At 45.1% G+C, this 13,817-nt stretch overlaps 1 protein-coding gene across 1 annotated transcript in view; it reads right to left on the reverse strand.

The window, feature by feature from the left end:
* WWTR1 (WW domain containing transcription regulator 1) overlaps nt 1–13,817 on the reverse strand; it is a 120,535-nt gene that overhangs the window by 4,562 nt on the left and 102,156 nt on the right. Inside the window, exons 5-6 of the mRNA XM_023621089.2 lie at nt 4,413–4,546; nt 2,863–2,975 (exon numbers count right to left, since the gene is read on the reverse strand). Of these exons, the coding sequence (XP_023476857.1) occupies nt 2,863–2,975; nt 4,413–4,546 (247 nt within the window). The remainder of the gene's footprint in view (nt 1–2,862; nt 2,976–4,412; nt 4,547–13,817) is intronic.

The following is a 13,817-nucleotide window of genomic DNA, read 5'->3' on the forward strand; positions in this document are numbered from 1 at the left end:
GAACCACCTGTTCATTCGAATGGCCCCATCAATTGTCTAAAAGGGTGAAATACACCTCAAGACTGAGGGGCAGTGATAACCAAAGCCAGCTTCCACCACAGAATCATTTTTAAGAAACTTGTTAAATTAGCTTGTGTGTTACAAGTACAGCGGCCTTCCCGAAAAGCGTATGTAGAAATTTCACTATTCTGAGCAAAACTGGGGAAAATTCACTTTAACCATATGCATTTTTCAAGGAGACCATATGCATCTCTCCAAACAAGAGGAAAACATATCAAACTTGCATTTTGGTGACAGCAAAGCTTAGTGGCTTCTCTATAACATAAAATATCAATGACTCGGCAATATTTTATAGGATTTTCATTGCAAAAGGCAGCAATTTGAAAAATTAAACCAAGTTCAACAACATGCCCTCAATAGTGGTATACCAATACTGAAAACCCACATCAAAACACAAAAGAAAATCCAGAATAACTTTTTTCTACCCCCTAGAGTATAACAGATGGAAATGAGGCTTAAAAGAATTGTCTACCCTGAACAATTATCTGACCCTCGCGCTGGATCTTTTTCTTTCATCTCCAGTTAGAATCATTCATTTCTACTGATTTCCCATTTTAACCTTTTAAGAACTCAAGAATACATTTTTTAGCCAAATAAAATCTCTTTGTTTTAGAGAATTCCTCTTTGTCCTGTCTCCTCAGACACGGCAAGTATGAGGAGACTAGTTAAGGTTCTTCCTTAAGGTTAACAGCCTTAAAATATCTCTCTTTGGAGCAACTTTGCAATCTCAAAGTAATCTTTTTGGTTTTTGCAATTTTATCCATTTAAAAAGTGGAAGAGACAAAACCCAGGCAATTCTTAAAAGAGTGTGATTACTGCAGACTATTCCGGGAGGACGGATGACTTCCAGCCTTTGCTCTTGCTATTCCCCTTACTCTGTCCTCACACCACGTCCAGCTGTTGTTTCCACGTGAGTTTGGCAGAGGGAGCGCTCGGCTGGCTTGTTCCCCTTCAGCCTGTGGTCAGCAGGTCAAAGAGGCCTTGTGTGGCCACTCTCCAGCTCTGCCCACCCCAGCTCTTCCTCACCCTGTTACCGAATAAATGACATTTCTCATCTTGAGAGGGTCCACGCCCACTTCCTATAAAGAGTTCACAGACATGGCGCGAAACTCCATGGGCTGACACTCACTTAGCCAGGTTGACTCGGAACCCTAATGTTTATCAAGTCCAATTTGTGCGTTCACTCAGCCTTCTTAGGAGGCGGGAGGGAACCGTGCCCCAAGCTCCGTGATCTCCTGACTCCTCACACTCTGTGGAGTGAGCCTGCTTTGCAGGCGAGAAGTCTGAAGCCCCAGAACATACGTGCCTCCCCAAAGTCAGTACCAGTAAGTGGAGAAGCAAAGAGTCAGCTTAGGTGCCCGTCTGCATAGACTCTGTTCTTTTCAGGAGCCCACTTCATTCCACATTTTGGCTTCAAAACATTCCCTACTTACCCACTCGAGGTCATTTTAAAAAGCCGAAGAACAGAATATACATATTTTTTAAATGTCAGGCTTAGATTTAGATCTCCTGAGTCTCTTCTTATTTAACTTTTTATCTTTACTGGCTTCCCAGTGTTTCAAAGATGAAAGCAAACAATTATTAAACATAGGAAGGAGTCACTTATCAGGTTGTTCCAAAGAGGTCAAGATAAATCTCACACCACAAAAGAGAGAGATGAAGGAGGGAGAGGGAGGGAGGCAGGGAGGGAGGGGGAAATTGAAGCAATAAATTGAAGAAGAACAAAACAAACTTCCCAACTGGCCCTGGGCGACTCCTCCCCAGACAGCCTGTGGGGATCCTCCAGACCCTAGATGGTGGCCTGCAGGGAGCCCCCGGGGTGGCCCTCCACGCATACCTGACCGCACGACCCTGGCCAAGCCTGACTCCCGTCTGACCAATCATCTGGACTCAGAGCACGAAGGGCTCTGGAGCGCAGCAAACACAGGCACTACTGACAGTGGTGTTGGGGAAAGCCATTATTTTCACCACAGAACAATTAATTTTCAATGTCAGTGATGACGGAGGAGGAACTTGCATGAAAAACTCCCAAGAGTGGACACCTCAGCCATCATTTATTTTTGATTCTAGAATATCTTCTGGGAGATTAGGACTTTGATAATTAAGTCTAGATTTGGCAAATAAGGCCAAATTCAGTTTTTGCCATTGGAGGCCTCGCTCCTTGAGAAGAGGAGAAAAGGCGAGGCAGCTGGAAGCCAGCGGAGGCCGCGCCTGAAGGCGAAAGTCCCTCTGACTCGGCGTTCTAATCTGGAGGGAGGACGTTCTAATCTGGAGGGAGGACGTTGCTGCCACGGGGCACTTGGAGCCGACAATGCAGAATCAATCCTCTGAGCTGCCTAACTTTCCAAACGCCCACTGCCAACTGCTTCCTCAGCGCAGCGAATGGCACGAAAAAATCTGCACTTCGGCGGAACTATAACCCAGCACCGATTCTCAAGAGAAAGAGCGGCCTGAACATCATGACCGGAAGCCAGAAGCGTGTCAGCAGTCCACTGCGGAGAAGGGACAAAGTGGACAATGGCTCGTTGACGCAGCTGCGAGGTAGGGGCTCCAGAGCAAGAACAAGCAAAAAAGGGAAAAGAGCAGAATTTAGACTCTTGTGTCGATGGAAAACTATTTCTATAAACTATGGGGAAGGAACTAAAGTTCAGTAACTGTGCCCGGGGTTTGGGTGGCTTTTCAGGTGTCATTGTATGTTATTGTTGAGATTAAGCGTTTCTGGTTGGATTTCACACGGAGATGACTAAAGAGACGATTTAAAACTGCCAACACACCGCACATCCTCGCAGGCCGTGCTCCTACCTGTGTCCATCTCGTCCACGTTGCTGAGAAAGTCCTCCGGAGTCGTCGGCACGCTGTAGCATCCTAAGCCCAGGCCGCTGTCAGTGCTCTGCTCCCTCGAGTGATACGGGCCCCTGGAGAGCAAAGGGCGAACGCGCAGAGTGAGCCCGCGAAGGAGACGTGGGAAGGACAACAGTCACGCAAACCCTGAACCAGGGCCGCTCTCTCATTCTGCCCAACTTGGCAGGTAACGAAGAGGCAGACTTTGCCTCGCCTTTAATTGTGAAACATGCATCCCAATGTCAATGAGATTAATAAATTGTAAGCTAATAAAACTGGCCATTCACAGTAAATTGACATGGATTTCCTTTTCATCTCAAAATAATAATTTGAACACTCTTCTACACATAGAGTATAATACCATTTATGTAAATTTTAAAAACAGAAAACAACGCTGAATATTGCTTCTGGATACACACACTAACAGGCAAGGAGAGGTATAAAACCACATGTGATGGACACACGTCAATTTCTAACTAGTAGCTTCCACTGGGAGGGAAGAAGGGAAAGAAACGGATTTGAGTGGTGGCTGCGATGGGGTTAAATATTGTAATGCTTATTTTTTTAAAAAAATAAGATCAATGGAAATATGGCAAATCTGGGTGCTGGGTATATGGGTAAATCTTATGTTATTCTTTATAGTTTTCTGCATATTTGAAATACTTTTAAGTCAACAATTTAAAAACTCCTTTTCTTCATTACTTTGGTTACTGTTTTCATCTATTTTCAATAACTTCCATAATTGTATTTGTTTGTTTGCCAGAAGCCTCTCCAAGGGCAGGAAAGACACAGGAAACAGAGAACTTCCCTTTATTTGGGTTTAAAAGACTACAATGAAGGTTGACCACTTCTACTTATGAAGACGTTTCTGGCTAAATGATCTTTTCCTCTGCTCATGTGTCTCATATTTCAAAACATCATCTCTCTGTTTTAATTAATTTTTTATTATGAAATAATTTTAGACACACATAAAAGATGTCAAAGAGTCGAGTCCCCATGGGCCCTGCACCCAGCTTCCCCAGGGACACGTCACACAACCGCAGGACAATTATCAGCACCAGGAAATCGACACTGAATAACACCATTAACTGAGCTATAAACCTTATTCACATTTCAGCATAAACATCATCTCTTAATTGTCTTGTTCTCTACTTGCCACATGACATGCTTTTATTCCCCCTGTTGGCTACATAAAACCCCAAGGTTCTTTCAAATAATTGCTACATGGGGCCACCCCATTGAAATGATAAGTTCATTCTCATTTTCAAATTATCAACTAGAGGGTCACTCCGTATCACATCCTCAATATTTAAATTTGAGATTAAGAACCAAGAAAGGCAGATGACTTCCTCTGCTTTTCTTTTTTCTGCCACTTTCGTCCTCTTCCTCCCTCTATCCTCGCCCCAATCCTCCAAGCTCCCCATCTTTTTCCAACATAAACAAAGACCCATGACACTCTAGACCACATACTAAAGAAAGCCAAAATAAGTGGCCTCCAAATGTTAACTTACCCATTGAGGAAAGGATCTGAGCTATTATTAGTGATGGATCTCATGTCCGGGGTCATGGCAGGCGGGTTGACAGCAGCCTGAACCGAGGCCAGAGTCTCGGCTTCCATGGGGAGCTGCCTACAGAGGGCGGCTTCCTACAGAAATGACAGCAGAGGGAGAGGCAGGAGTTCTTCATTCATTGTCAGACTGGAGCAAAGTATACTTGACATGAAAACTTATACAAAACACGAAACACTTTCCGTTTATTCCCAATAAGTCAAAATCATCAGGAAATCATTAGTGTTCTTTCTCGGAACAAAGTCTTACAGGCATAAGTCACCTTCTCAACCTTCACAAAGTTAATGAGAAGCTCAGCTAACGTCCGCCCTCAGGGCAGTGACGCAGCCACTGTCCCACCCATCCAATTGTTTAAATACCCAAATCTGTAAAGGCCTCAAGACGCTTTCTCAGGGACAAGGCTATTTATACCCCAAGTGCTGCAGAGACCAAACCAAAGTCAATCAAAACAACTGGACTCTCCTGGACCAGCAGGTACATTCTGGTCTCTGCCACTTAGAGGCCAGTAAAGCTGTGGGACTACAGAGTTCAAGCCCGAAATTAAACCACATCTGGCAGTTTTATGTCAACAGCCAGGAGAGCAAAACAACCAGTTAAAATGTTTGTTAGTCAATCAGTTTTTCTATTTGACTAACTTTGTTGTTGACTGGAGTAAAATGGCTGAAGGTTGGGGACCACGCAGATAGAGTCCAAACCCACTGACAATAGACTGTTTGATAACATATGGATTTCATTAGCAAAAATTAGAACGCTAGCATTATTTTTTTTAAGCTAGAATTGCTTTGCCAGGAGGAGTCCATCCAAAAAGTTACGAATTTGCCTGCAATTACTTTCTCTAGGTATAGCCTCCAGAGAGCCTCTGCCACTTTGACAAACACAACCCAGCCGTCAAATTTCTTTCAAATTTGCTGTTGTTCCCAGAGAATACTTCTGTATGTTTGTACTTGCATCCCAAACCCACGCGAGGCCCATCCCATATTTATGCCTATCAGTTTCCCACTTTCCAGGCTGAAGTCATTGGTCTCACCATCCCTCAAACCCCAGAACCATGGCTACAATGGCAAACAGAACACTCAGGCCATCTAAGTTACAGTATCTTCGTTAGATCTCTTCCAGGCCTAACATGCTATGATTTTAGCGAGTAAGTGCTGTCTAGACAAGTCTAGTGAAGTCATCAGCCATAAAACTTGGGGTTACTAGAGTTCATTGCCCTGTTACTAGGAGTTATGGCAGCATGACTCTCATAAACAGTGAGAGGTCTGATCGATAAGAAACTACATTGTTAATTAGACTGAAATAAATGCCCTGTCTAGAAAGCGCTCCTGGTTCACTTCTGTTCATTCAGATTGCAAATAATCAGAAGACTTAATTAACATAAATAATTAACATAAATACCTAATTAACATACATTTTATTCAATAATCCATAAAAAGCAAACAAAAAGCTTTTAGTCCATAATCCCAATCTTGGAAGTATCTTCTGAATTAAATCTAGAAAAACTGAATTATTTCCTTATAGTTGTTTTTACATGGCAGGCAGCGAGCATTAGAATCTTATTCTCCGACCAAAGCTGACCTGAGGCCTCATACAGAACAGGAGTGAGCCCGCCACCCCTCGAGCACACACACACACAGGACTCACTAGATGAAAACATGTAGTCAGTGACATAATTTGCAGTTCTTTATCAACTGTCAATGCAAAAGTCCTTTGGGTAATAATCTTCATTATCCAAAAAATCAACTTCAATTAGAATATTCCATTCTCCAACCACTCTAAATAAATGGGGGGTTTACCCCTAAACACATAACCTCTTAAGCATACAAGCTGAAGAAATTGCTTCATTTCTTCATACTTCACAAAATTTTACCACCATATGCCTTAAGAATGCTGGCTGAATTTGCAACAGCCAGGTGGCCTGAATTTAAATGTAATAAGAAACATTTCTGGAATTTCATGGGATAAAAAAATATATACATAACGCATATGAATTATTTGTCATCTATAATGACATGTAATATGAAAATAAAATGTTTAAATTATGATAAAAAGTATAAGAAACTAGACATAAAATATACAGTTCTAAACTTTCCTCCTCATTTAAATTATTCCTGGTATATTTCAAATAGATATGATATAAATTTTTAAAGGAATGCTTGTGTGTCACTAAATATATAAATAAAATTCAAAAGGACTACTTACAATAACCAAAGCTGAAACAACCTACACTATATCGGGGAAAACATTTCACTGGGCCATTTCACCTCTGTTCCCTCTATTTTTAATTAAAGATAACTGAAGTTCCCACTCTTCAGCCTCGAAGTCATTTCCCTCACTACTCTGAAGACTTGACCCCACGTCATCCTGGGAGGCGATGCTCTGCTCTGTGGGGCCTCACAGTATCATTTCCCACCTTCAAATGACTAACAAATGAGACAGAATATAGAAAGGGTGTGGGATGTACCTGAATAATAACTTTGAAATATAAATTAGGCTAGTCTGAGTTAGAAAGTTAATATAGGGGCAACACTTTCTCCAAGATTATTCTTGGGTCACAAGTCATTTCTCAAAGCAGCCACACGTTGGTGCCCTGCTCGAAATCCGCCTGCTCCCTCACCCCCTGGATGGAGCCTTGCGTGACAGCCCTTCTTCATCTCTGACATGCTCCCCTGCTCACTCCCTTCCCGCTGTTCCTCCCGTCCAGCCTCTGCACCAGCTGTGCCCTCTGCTTGGAACACGCTCCTCAGATCTTCCCCAAGTTCCCTCCTCATTTCACGTCTGTCGCCTACAAACGCCATCTCTCCAGAGACTAGAGGACATTTTCTTCACAGCAACGTCTGCATTTCTGGTCTGTCGTTCCCATCACGATGGAGCTCCAGGAGGCAAGAGATCCCACCTGTCATGTGCATTCCCAGAGTCCACCCAGCCCCTACGACAGTCTGTAAGTATTTGCTCAACGAATAAGTAAAAAATATGACTGCAGTTCAAATGGAAATATTTTAAATTTTGATTAGTAATAAAAGAAAAAATAAACTAAGAACATTCAATTCTCATCTTCAAGCACAAATGAGTGAAGTAACAGCCTACTGTATACATCCTAACTAGCCAGGTGCAAACTCCAAGCTCATGTAATGATACCACTGCACTCTTCCTGCTCCTGACACAGAAGATGAGCAGGAGGTCAGAGTGGTCAGGAGCAAGGATTTGGGGTGAATGCTTGGATCTGAACCTGGCCCTGCCACCTCCCAGCCAGTTATTTAACCCCTCTGTTCCTCATTTGTAGAGTGAGGATAATAACAGCATCTACCCGACAGAGCTGCTGTGATGATAAAGTGAGGGAATACATTCAAGGTGCTTAGAACAGTGCCTGGCACACAAGATCATTAAACACCTGTTAACTTTTATTATCTCATGTTCTGTATTCCAACCCCACAAAACAAAACCCAAAACAAAAATAAACAATCTTAAAAGTCACACTATCATGTGGAACCGATCCACTTTGAGCTGCGTCACACTTCTTCCCGGTCAACTGTCACCTCGGAAGGAGTAAACCAAAGTGTGAAATTCATCATGAGTCAGCAGGGGTAAGAAAACAAATTCTTTTTTTAACCAGGAGAGGTTTGTAAACCTTCTCATATAACATAAAATTCGTTTTTAACATAAAGGGAGAGTGGTGAGAAGTTTCATCTCAATTATATTTTATCATATAATTTTATAATATAATAGTTTCATATTTAGAATTTTTAAAAGACTAGCCTTTTTTTTTTTGAATGAAAATATTTTCCTATTTCCGCTTAGGAACTGAAAGGAGAAAAAAAGCAATACAAAATCCAAGGTTTGGAAATAAAAGAAGTAACCTCACTAACACATCCCCATGCAAATAAGGGAGGATTTTTTTTAAAAGACTAAATTTAGGTATAAAATTAATCCCCAGCCTCAGCATGATTTTGGCAGCCATGACATCCGCTGTCCTTGTACCGGCAGAAATTAAAGCCAGCACCTGGCCTTCGTCTGACGGAGCAGCAGCGGTGAAGAGTGACTGAGCTAAAACAGCTGGAGCAAAGACAGAAGATGGGGCACCGGACCAGGTAAACCAACCAGAAACAGGGGACAGCTGGCCAGGGCTGGGCCAGGGCAGGACTCAGGCCTCCAATCGGAGAGCTGGTGATGCAGCTGCCCTCGGCCCACACTCCATCCAGCTCCCCAGTCCAGGCAGGACAGCAAACGCCCAGCTGGAGGCACATCCGAGCCCCTTGGTCTGTCTCTCATACCCCAACTCTGCCCCTGTTCAACAGGTCTATTCACAGATCCCTTCCCAGTGTCCCCACCACCACCACCACCCACCCTGTCCTCCCAAACAAGTCTTCGGGTTCCTACACTCATCAGTACTTTGGGTCCCTCTTCATCTAGCCGTATCTCACCCACCCTTGGCAGGTCTGCTACAGCACCTCTTCCAGGATGCCTTCCCTGACCACCACAGCCGCAGCAAGCCACTACCCTTGCCCTCTTCCAGCCCTGAACTCCTAAAGAAATGTGTCCAGCTGGAGTCCGAGACCCCACATGTCACACTGCACTCCTCACCCAGCCCCAAAGCAGCCCTTCCTACTAACTTCAAGCTTTCTCTTACTGCCACCACCACCTCTCCTAGCTCAGAATGCGAGTCAGCTGACTCCCTCAGCCCCCCACAAGAAGTCAGTCATTCTAACCTGTGTGTGTTTTTTTTAAATACTACGGAGACTGCCGGGGGCAGGTACTGTTTTCGGGAGCAGGGATGCAGTGGTGAACAGCACAGTGCTCTGCCCCACGGAGGATGCTATAGGGGGAGGCAGACTGCAACAAATAATGACAGATAAGGGACACGCCTTGTGGGTTCCACCTGCCTGACATCTCCAGGGCTCCTTGCCATCTCAAGGAGCGGAGCAGCCTTGCTTCTCTGGTCATTCTAACCGACCTGCCTACCTCACTCAACCTCCGAGCGCAAGGCTCCAGCCAGGGCTCTGTTCACACTTTGCTGAGGTCTTTACAAAGAGTGACCAGAGGGGAAAAATCAGGATGCGAGGGGTCCGGGCGTCACGTCCTGTGAAGGAGCAGGGGACTGTTTAACCAAAGGGCCTTGAGGGGCATACCTTGGCTCTCAAACTATGAACAGACTATCGCATGGAAGAAGGAAGACCCCTCCTACCCAGGTCTGAGGCAGACACGCTGAAGGGCAGTCTGTTCAGCGGAACAACTGGGTCTTCTCCTTTCTCCAGGCTACTGGCCGCTGGAATTCCCAAGCAGTTGTGATGGTTCCACGCTATTAGACATGCCCAGGGACAGAAAAGGCAGTGTGGCACAGGACACAAAGTGTCCTTGGAAAGACGGCAGTTCAAATCCCCGCTCAGCCACTCCCTCGCTGCAACATCTCGGACTCAGTTCTTAACCTTTCGTGATAGTTTGTTCATCTGAAAAAAGACGGCTCATGAGACTCATCTTGCTGGGCTGTTAGAAGGATTAAAAGCATGTTTGTAAAGAACCTGGCACGGCGGGGCAGTCAGTAGAACGAGCTCCTGACAGTGTGAAATGCTGTAGAAGAGAGATGTTAGCTAATGCTTGCACGTGGCTTACTAGGCGTGAAACACTGTTCTGAGCACTTTCACGTATTATTTCATTTCATCCTCATGGCAACCCAACTGTCTCCATTTTACAGATGAGGAAACTGAGGCATGGAGAAGTTAAGCAACTTTCCCAGCATCAGGCTCCGGAGTCTGTTCCTGCAGCCACCACACAGGCTGTGGCAGAGAGAGGAAACCGAGGGCAGACGCAGGCAGACCTTAGATTTTTGGCCCTTCACCTACTGGCTGTGGGACTTGGGCAAGTTACTTCCCTTCTCTGAGCCTGTTTTCTCAGCGATAAAATGGAAGTACCAACCCCCTTCCTTTAGACGGTTTCGAGGAGAATTTAATGAAACGCCTGTTTAACTGTCCTGAACACAGTTTCCCTCCCGGAATTGGAAAACAGATTGAACTGGAAGCATTCTATGATCCTTTTCAACGTATGCGGGTGGAGCCACTGTCCTGGGAATTCACAACACATCGAGAAAAGTTATAAGTTCAGATTTTAAAGACGAGTTTCAGAAAGATCTGGAAGGCTGCCCCTGGTCACCCCACCCCGCCCCTCCTCCACCACCACTTTATTTTTCCGCTAGATCCAAGCTGGGGTGGAAAGGCTGTTGCAAAATAAGGGCTTGAGAATCTCTTTCCGAGCTTGTGGTCATCCATCCAGCTCCCTGAAACGAATAATTAGTGTGGGTTAAAAAAACACCCTCTCCTAGCAGCTGGGGGAGAGGTGGCGTGTCAAACAGCTGTGAGGGTGAGGGACGTGGAAGACAAATGCTGATCTGTGAGTTGAAGGTGGCCCTGGAAGCAAACCTCAACCCCCATTTCCTTCCAGCCCCCTCGGCCTGCAGCTTGCCCTCGGAATAAATCAACAGGGGAGGTGAGAAAGCAAACAGCAGTTACGAGCATCCTGCAGCCCGGCTGTCGGCCGGCTCCCGCCCTCAGTGGAATGTCCTTCCGAGGGAGACGAGATGAAGGACAGCATCCTCTTCTGAGGGTGCTCTGCTTGATGCAAGTGTGTGTGGCCAGGGCTTCTACCAAAAAATGGAAGATCGGATTGTTCTAATTATAAAGGGTGGGGTGAGTAGAAACAAATGAAAAAAATAAAGACAATATTTTGAAATCCTAACATTAAAACAGTTATTCTGGTACAGAGAGATTGTTCTCTCTGCCAAAACCCTGAGGGACTTTGGAGGCAGAATGCTGACTTATTTACCTTCTTTACAGAAAAAAAAAAAACTTGAAAACATTCCCAATGTAAGTTTCTTTTTAACTCCGTGCCAAGGGATTCTAGAAATTCATTGTCCCATTTCCTGGAGCCTCCCCTTTTGAAATACTTCGTCACACAGGCTCAGCTGCCAGACTGTCGTTAAGAAGGAACAGTCAAAACTCTGACACTTCTGGGAAGACATTTGTTGAGTCCATAATTATTATGCATGGCTGCCTGTTGCTCTTTTAAATCAGGATGTACATAACAATCTTGTGTTTTTTCTATAATCTCTGCTGCCCCTTAGAATCACATTAAGGAAAACATCATAATTTAGATATTCTTCCCTCTTCACCTAAGAAAAGAAAATAGCCGAATGGATTTTGAAATGAAATATTTGTTTGTACCTTAGTGATGTTATTAAGAACAGAAATAAAAACCTGCTTTTCCTTTGTGCAGATTGGGTGAACTTCCATTTAAAAAATGTGTTCAATTTATAACACTTTTCCAAAGGGTCCTTGTAAAAAGGCTTGAATTGAAATTGTTCCTCGACAACATGGGAACACCAGGACATTTTAGAAAATGGGTTATTTCTGGGACTTGTAGGTAAATAAACAGTGATGGGGGCTGGAATGGAAGCCCGGTGAAGGCGGGGACCAGGTGGGTCTGCTCAGTGCCAAGAGCGTTTGCTGACCCAACGAGGGAATGAACTCAGAGCCGGCTCCCCCAGGGATTTCTACACCGGCTGGACACACGACGCTGATGTCCTAGTCCACCTGAAAGTGACCGTAATGATGTGCTTTTGTAAAAGCTGGACTGCAGCCCCCTGTTCTGCAGGAAAGACTCTTTATGAGCTGGCCACCATATGGCTTCTCGGGCTGCCGTGACACGACCCTTGCGAACCTCTCTCAGCTGCTCCTCATCGGGCAGGAAGCAGAGCTCTGAGCCTCCCCCGCCCCTCCCCCCACCCCGCCACCAACCCGGTTGTCCCGTCGCCCTGGCAACCAGAGGCCAGGCTTAGTCAGCACTTTCGCCGGACAACTGCGTGCCCCTGTCCCAGGGCAGGTTGGGGGCAACAGCAGTGCCCCAGCCACAGCCGAGCGCCCCACCGCACTTCAGACTGAAACCAGTGACACCCATGAAAAGAAATGCTCTCCTTGGATAAACACACAGGGCTGTTTTCAAGTCAAGGAATTGTTCCTTCCTTCAGATGAGCAAACAGCGCTGTTTGAGAAACAGAGGCCTGTTTCTCAATTTCTTACCAGTCACTAAAACTTTCCATTTCATGGGCAAAGCTGCAAACACGCCCTTTAGGATCCTGAGCAAACACTGTCGGCTTTCAAGCTGTAACAGAATACTCTATGGTCCTTGTGGGCCTGTGTGGCTCATGGTCTTGTAACATTTGCGTCCAGCCCGTCGTAGAAAGGGGTCCAGGCAGCTGGAAGAACCACGGCCAAGGTCAGTGCCGGGCTCCCAGGGCCGACGCGGGGTAGATCACGGACCTCCCAGCACATCAGGAGGGAGGGGCGCGCAACAGGCCGACGTAGGCTCCCAGTTTTGTTTTAAAACCCACAGTACGCACCGTGTCTTGTGAAACACTGGGAAGAAATTTCCCATCTTCAGAGGCACTCCCTTGAGGTAAGAATATGAGTGCTTATTATGTTCTTCTTGGTTTCTGAGTATTTTACACATATCCTACACTGAATGTGTTTTGTTTTTTTGTGCGATCATCTTACCTTATTATTATTTTAATTTACACAGAGAAAAATTCACTCTGTGGGGTACACTTCTGAGTTTTGACACACACACACAGTGCTGAAACAGCCACTCCAACCGACACAGCACAGCACCATCGTCCACCCAATTCCCAGTGCTGCCCCTCCCACCCCCGCCCCTGGCAACCACTTATGTGTTCTCTGTCCCTATAGTTTTGCCTTTTCCAGAATGTCGCATAAATGGAATCATACAGGATATAGCTTTTTGGGGTCTGTCTTCTTTCACTTGGCAAAAAGCTTTCTTTTACCTCAACCAGAAAAAAAAAAAATCTAGTCAATTACATTTTTAAAAATTAAAAAGTTAATTCTTCTACTTAGAAAAAAATTATTGAGGCCGGCCCAATGGCGCAGCAGTTAAGTGTACACGTTCCGCTACTGCGGCTCGGGGTTCGCTGGTTTGGATCCGGGTGTGGACATGGCATCGCTCAGCAAGCCATGCTGTGGTAGGCGTCCCACATATAAAGCAGAGGAAGATGGGAACAGATGTTAGCTCAGGGCCAGTCTTCCTCAGCAAAAAGAGGAGGATTGGCAGCAGTTAGCTCAGGGCTAATCTTCCTTGAAAAAACAGAAAAAAATTCCCCAAGCTGAATTCTAATTTCTTTTTTAAAACTATGAAGATACCAGGAAGCACATCTTCAACTGAGGCTGCTCTCTTTTCGAGGGTCATCATTTCCCTTTTGAACCTGAAGCTGCTCCACAGACTTTTGGGAAATTTAGCAAAAATGAAACTCGCTCTCACGAACAGCAGAGAATGTCTTTCACAAACATTCCT

Source organism: Equus caballus, chromosome 16 (assembly GCF_041296265.1).
Source record: "Equus caballus isolate H_3958 breed thoroughbred chromosome 16, TB-T2T, whole genome shotgun sequence".
Classification (NCBI taxonomy): Eukaryota; Metazoa; Chordata; class Mammalia; order Perissodactyla; family Equidae; genus Equus; species Equus caballus.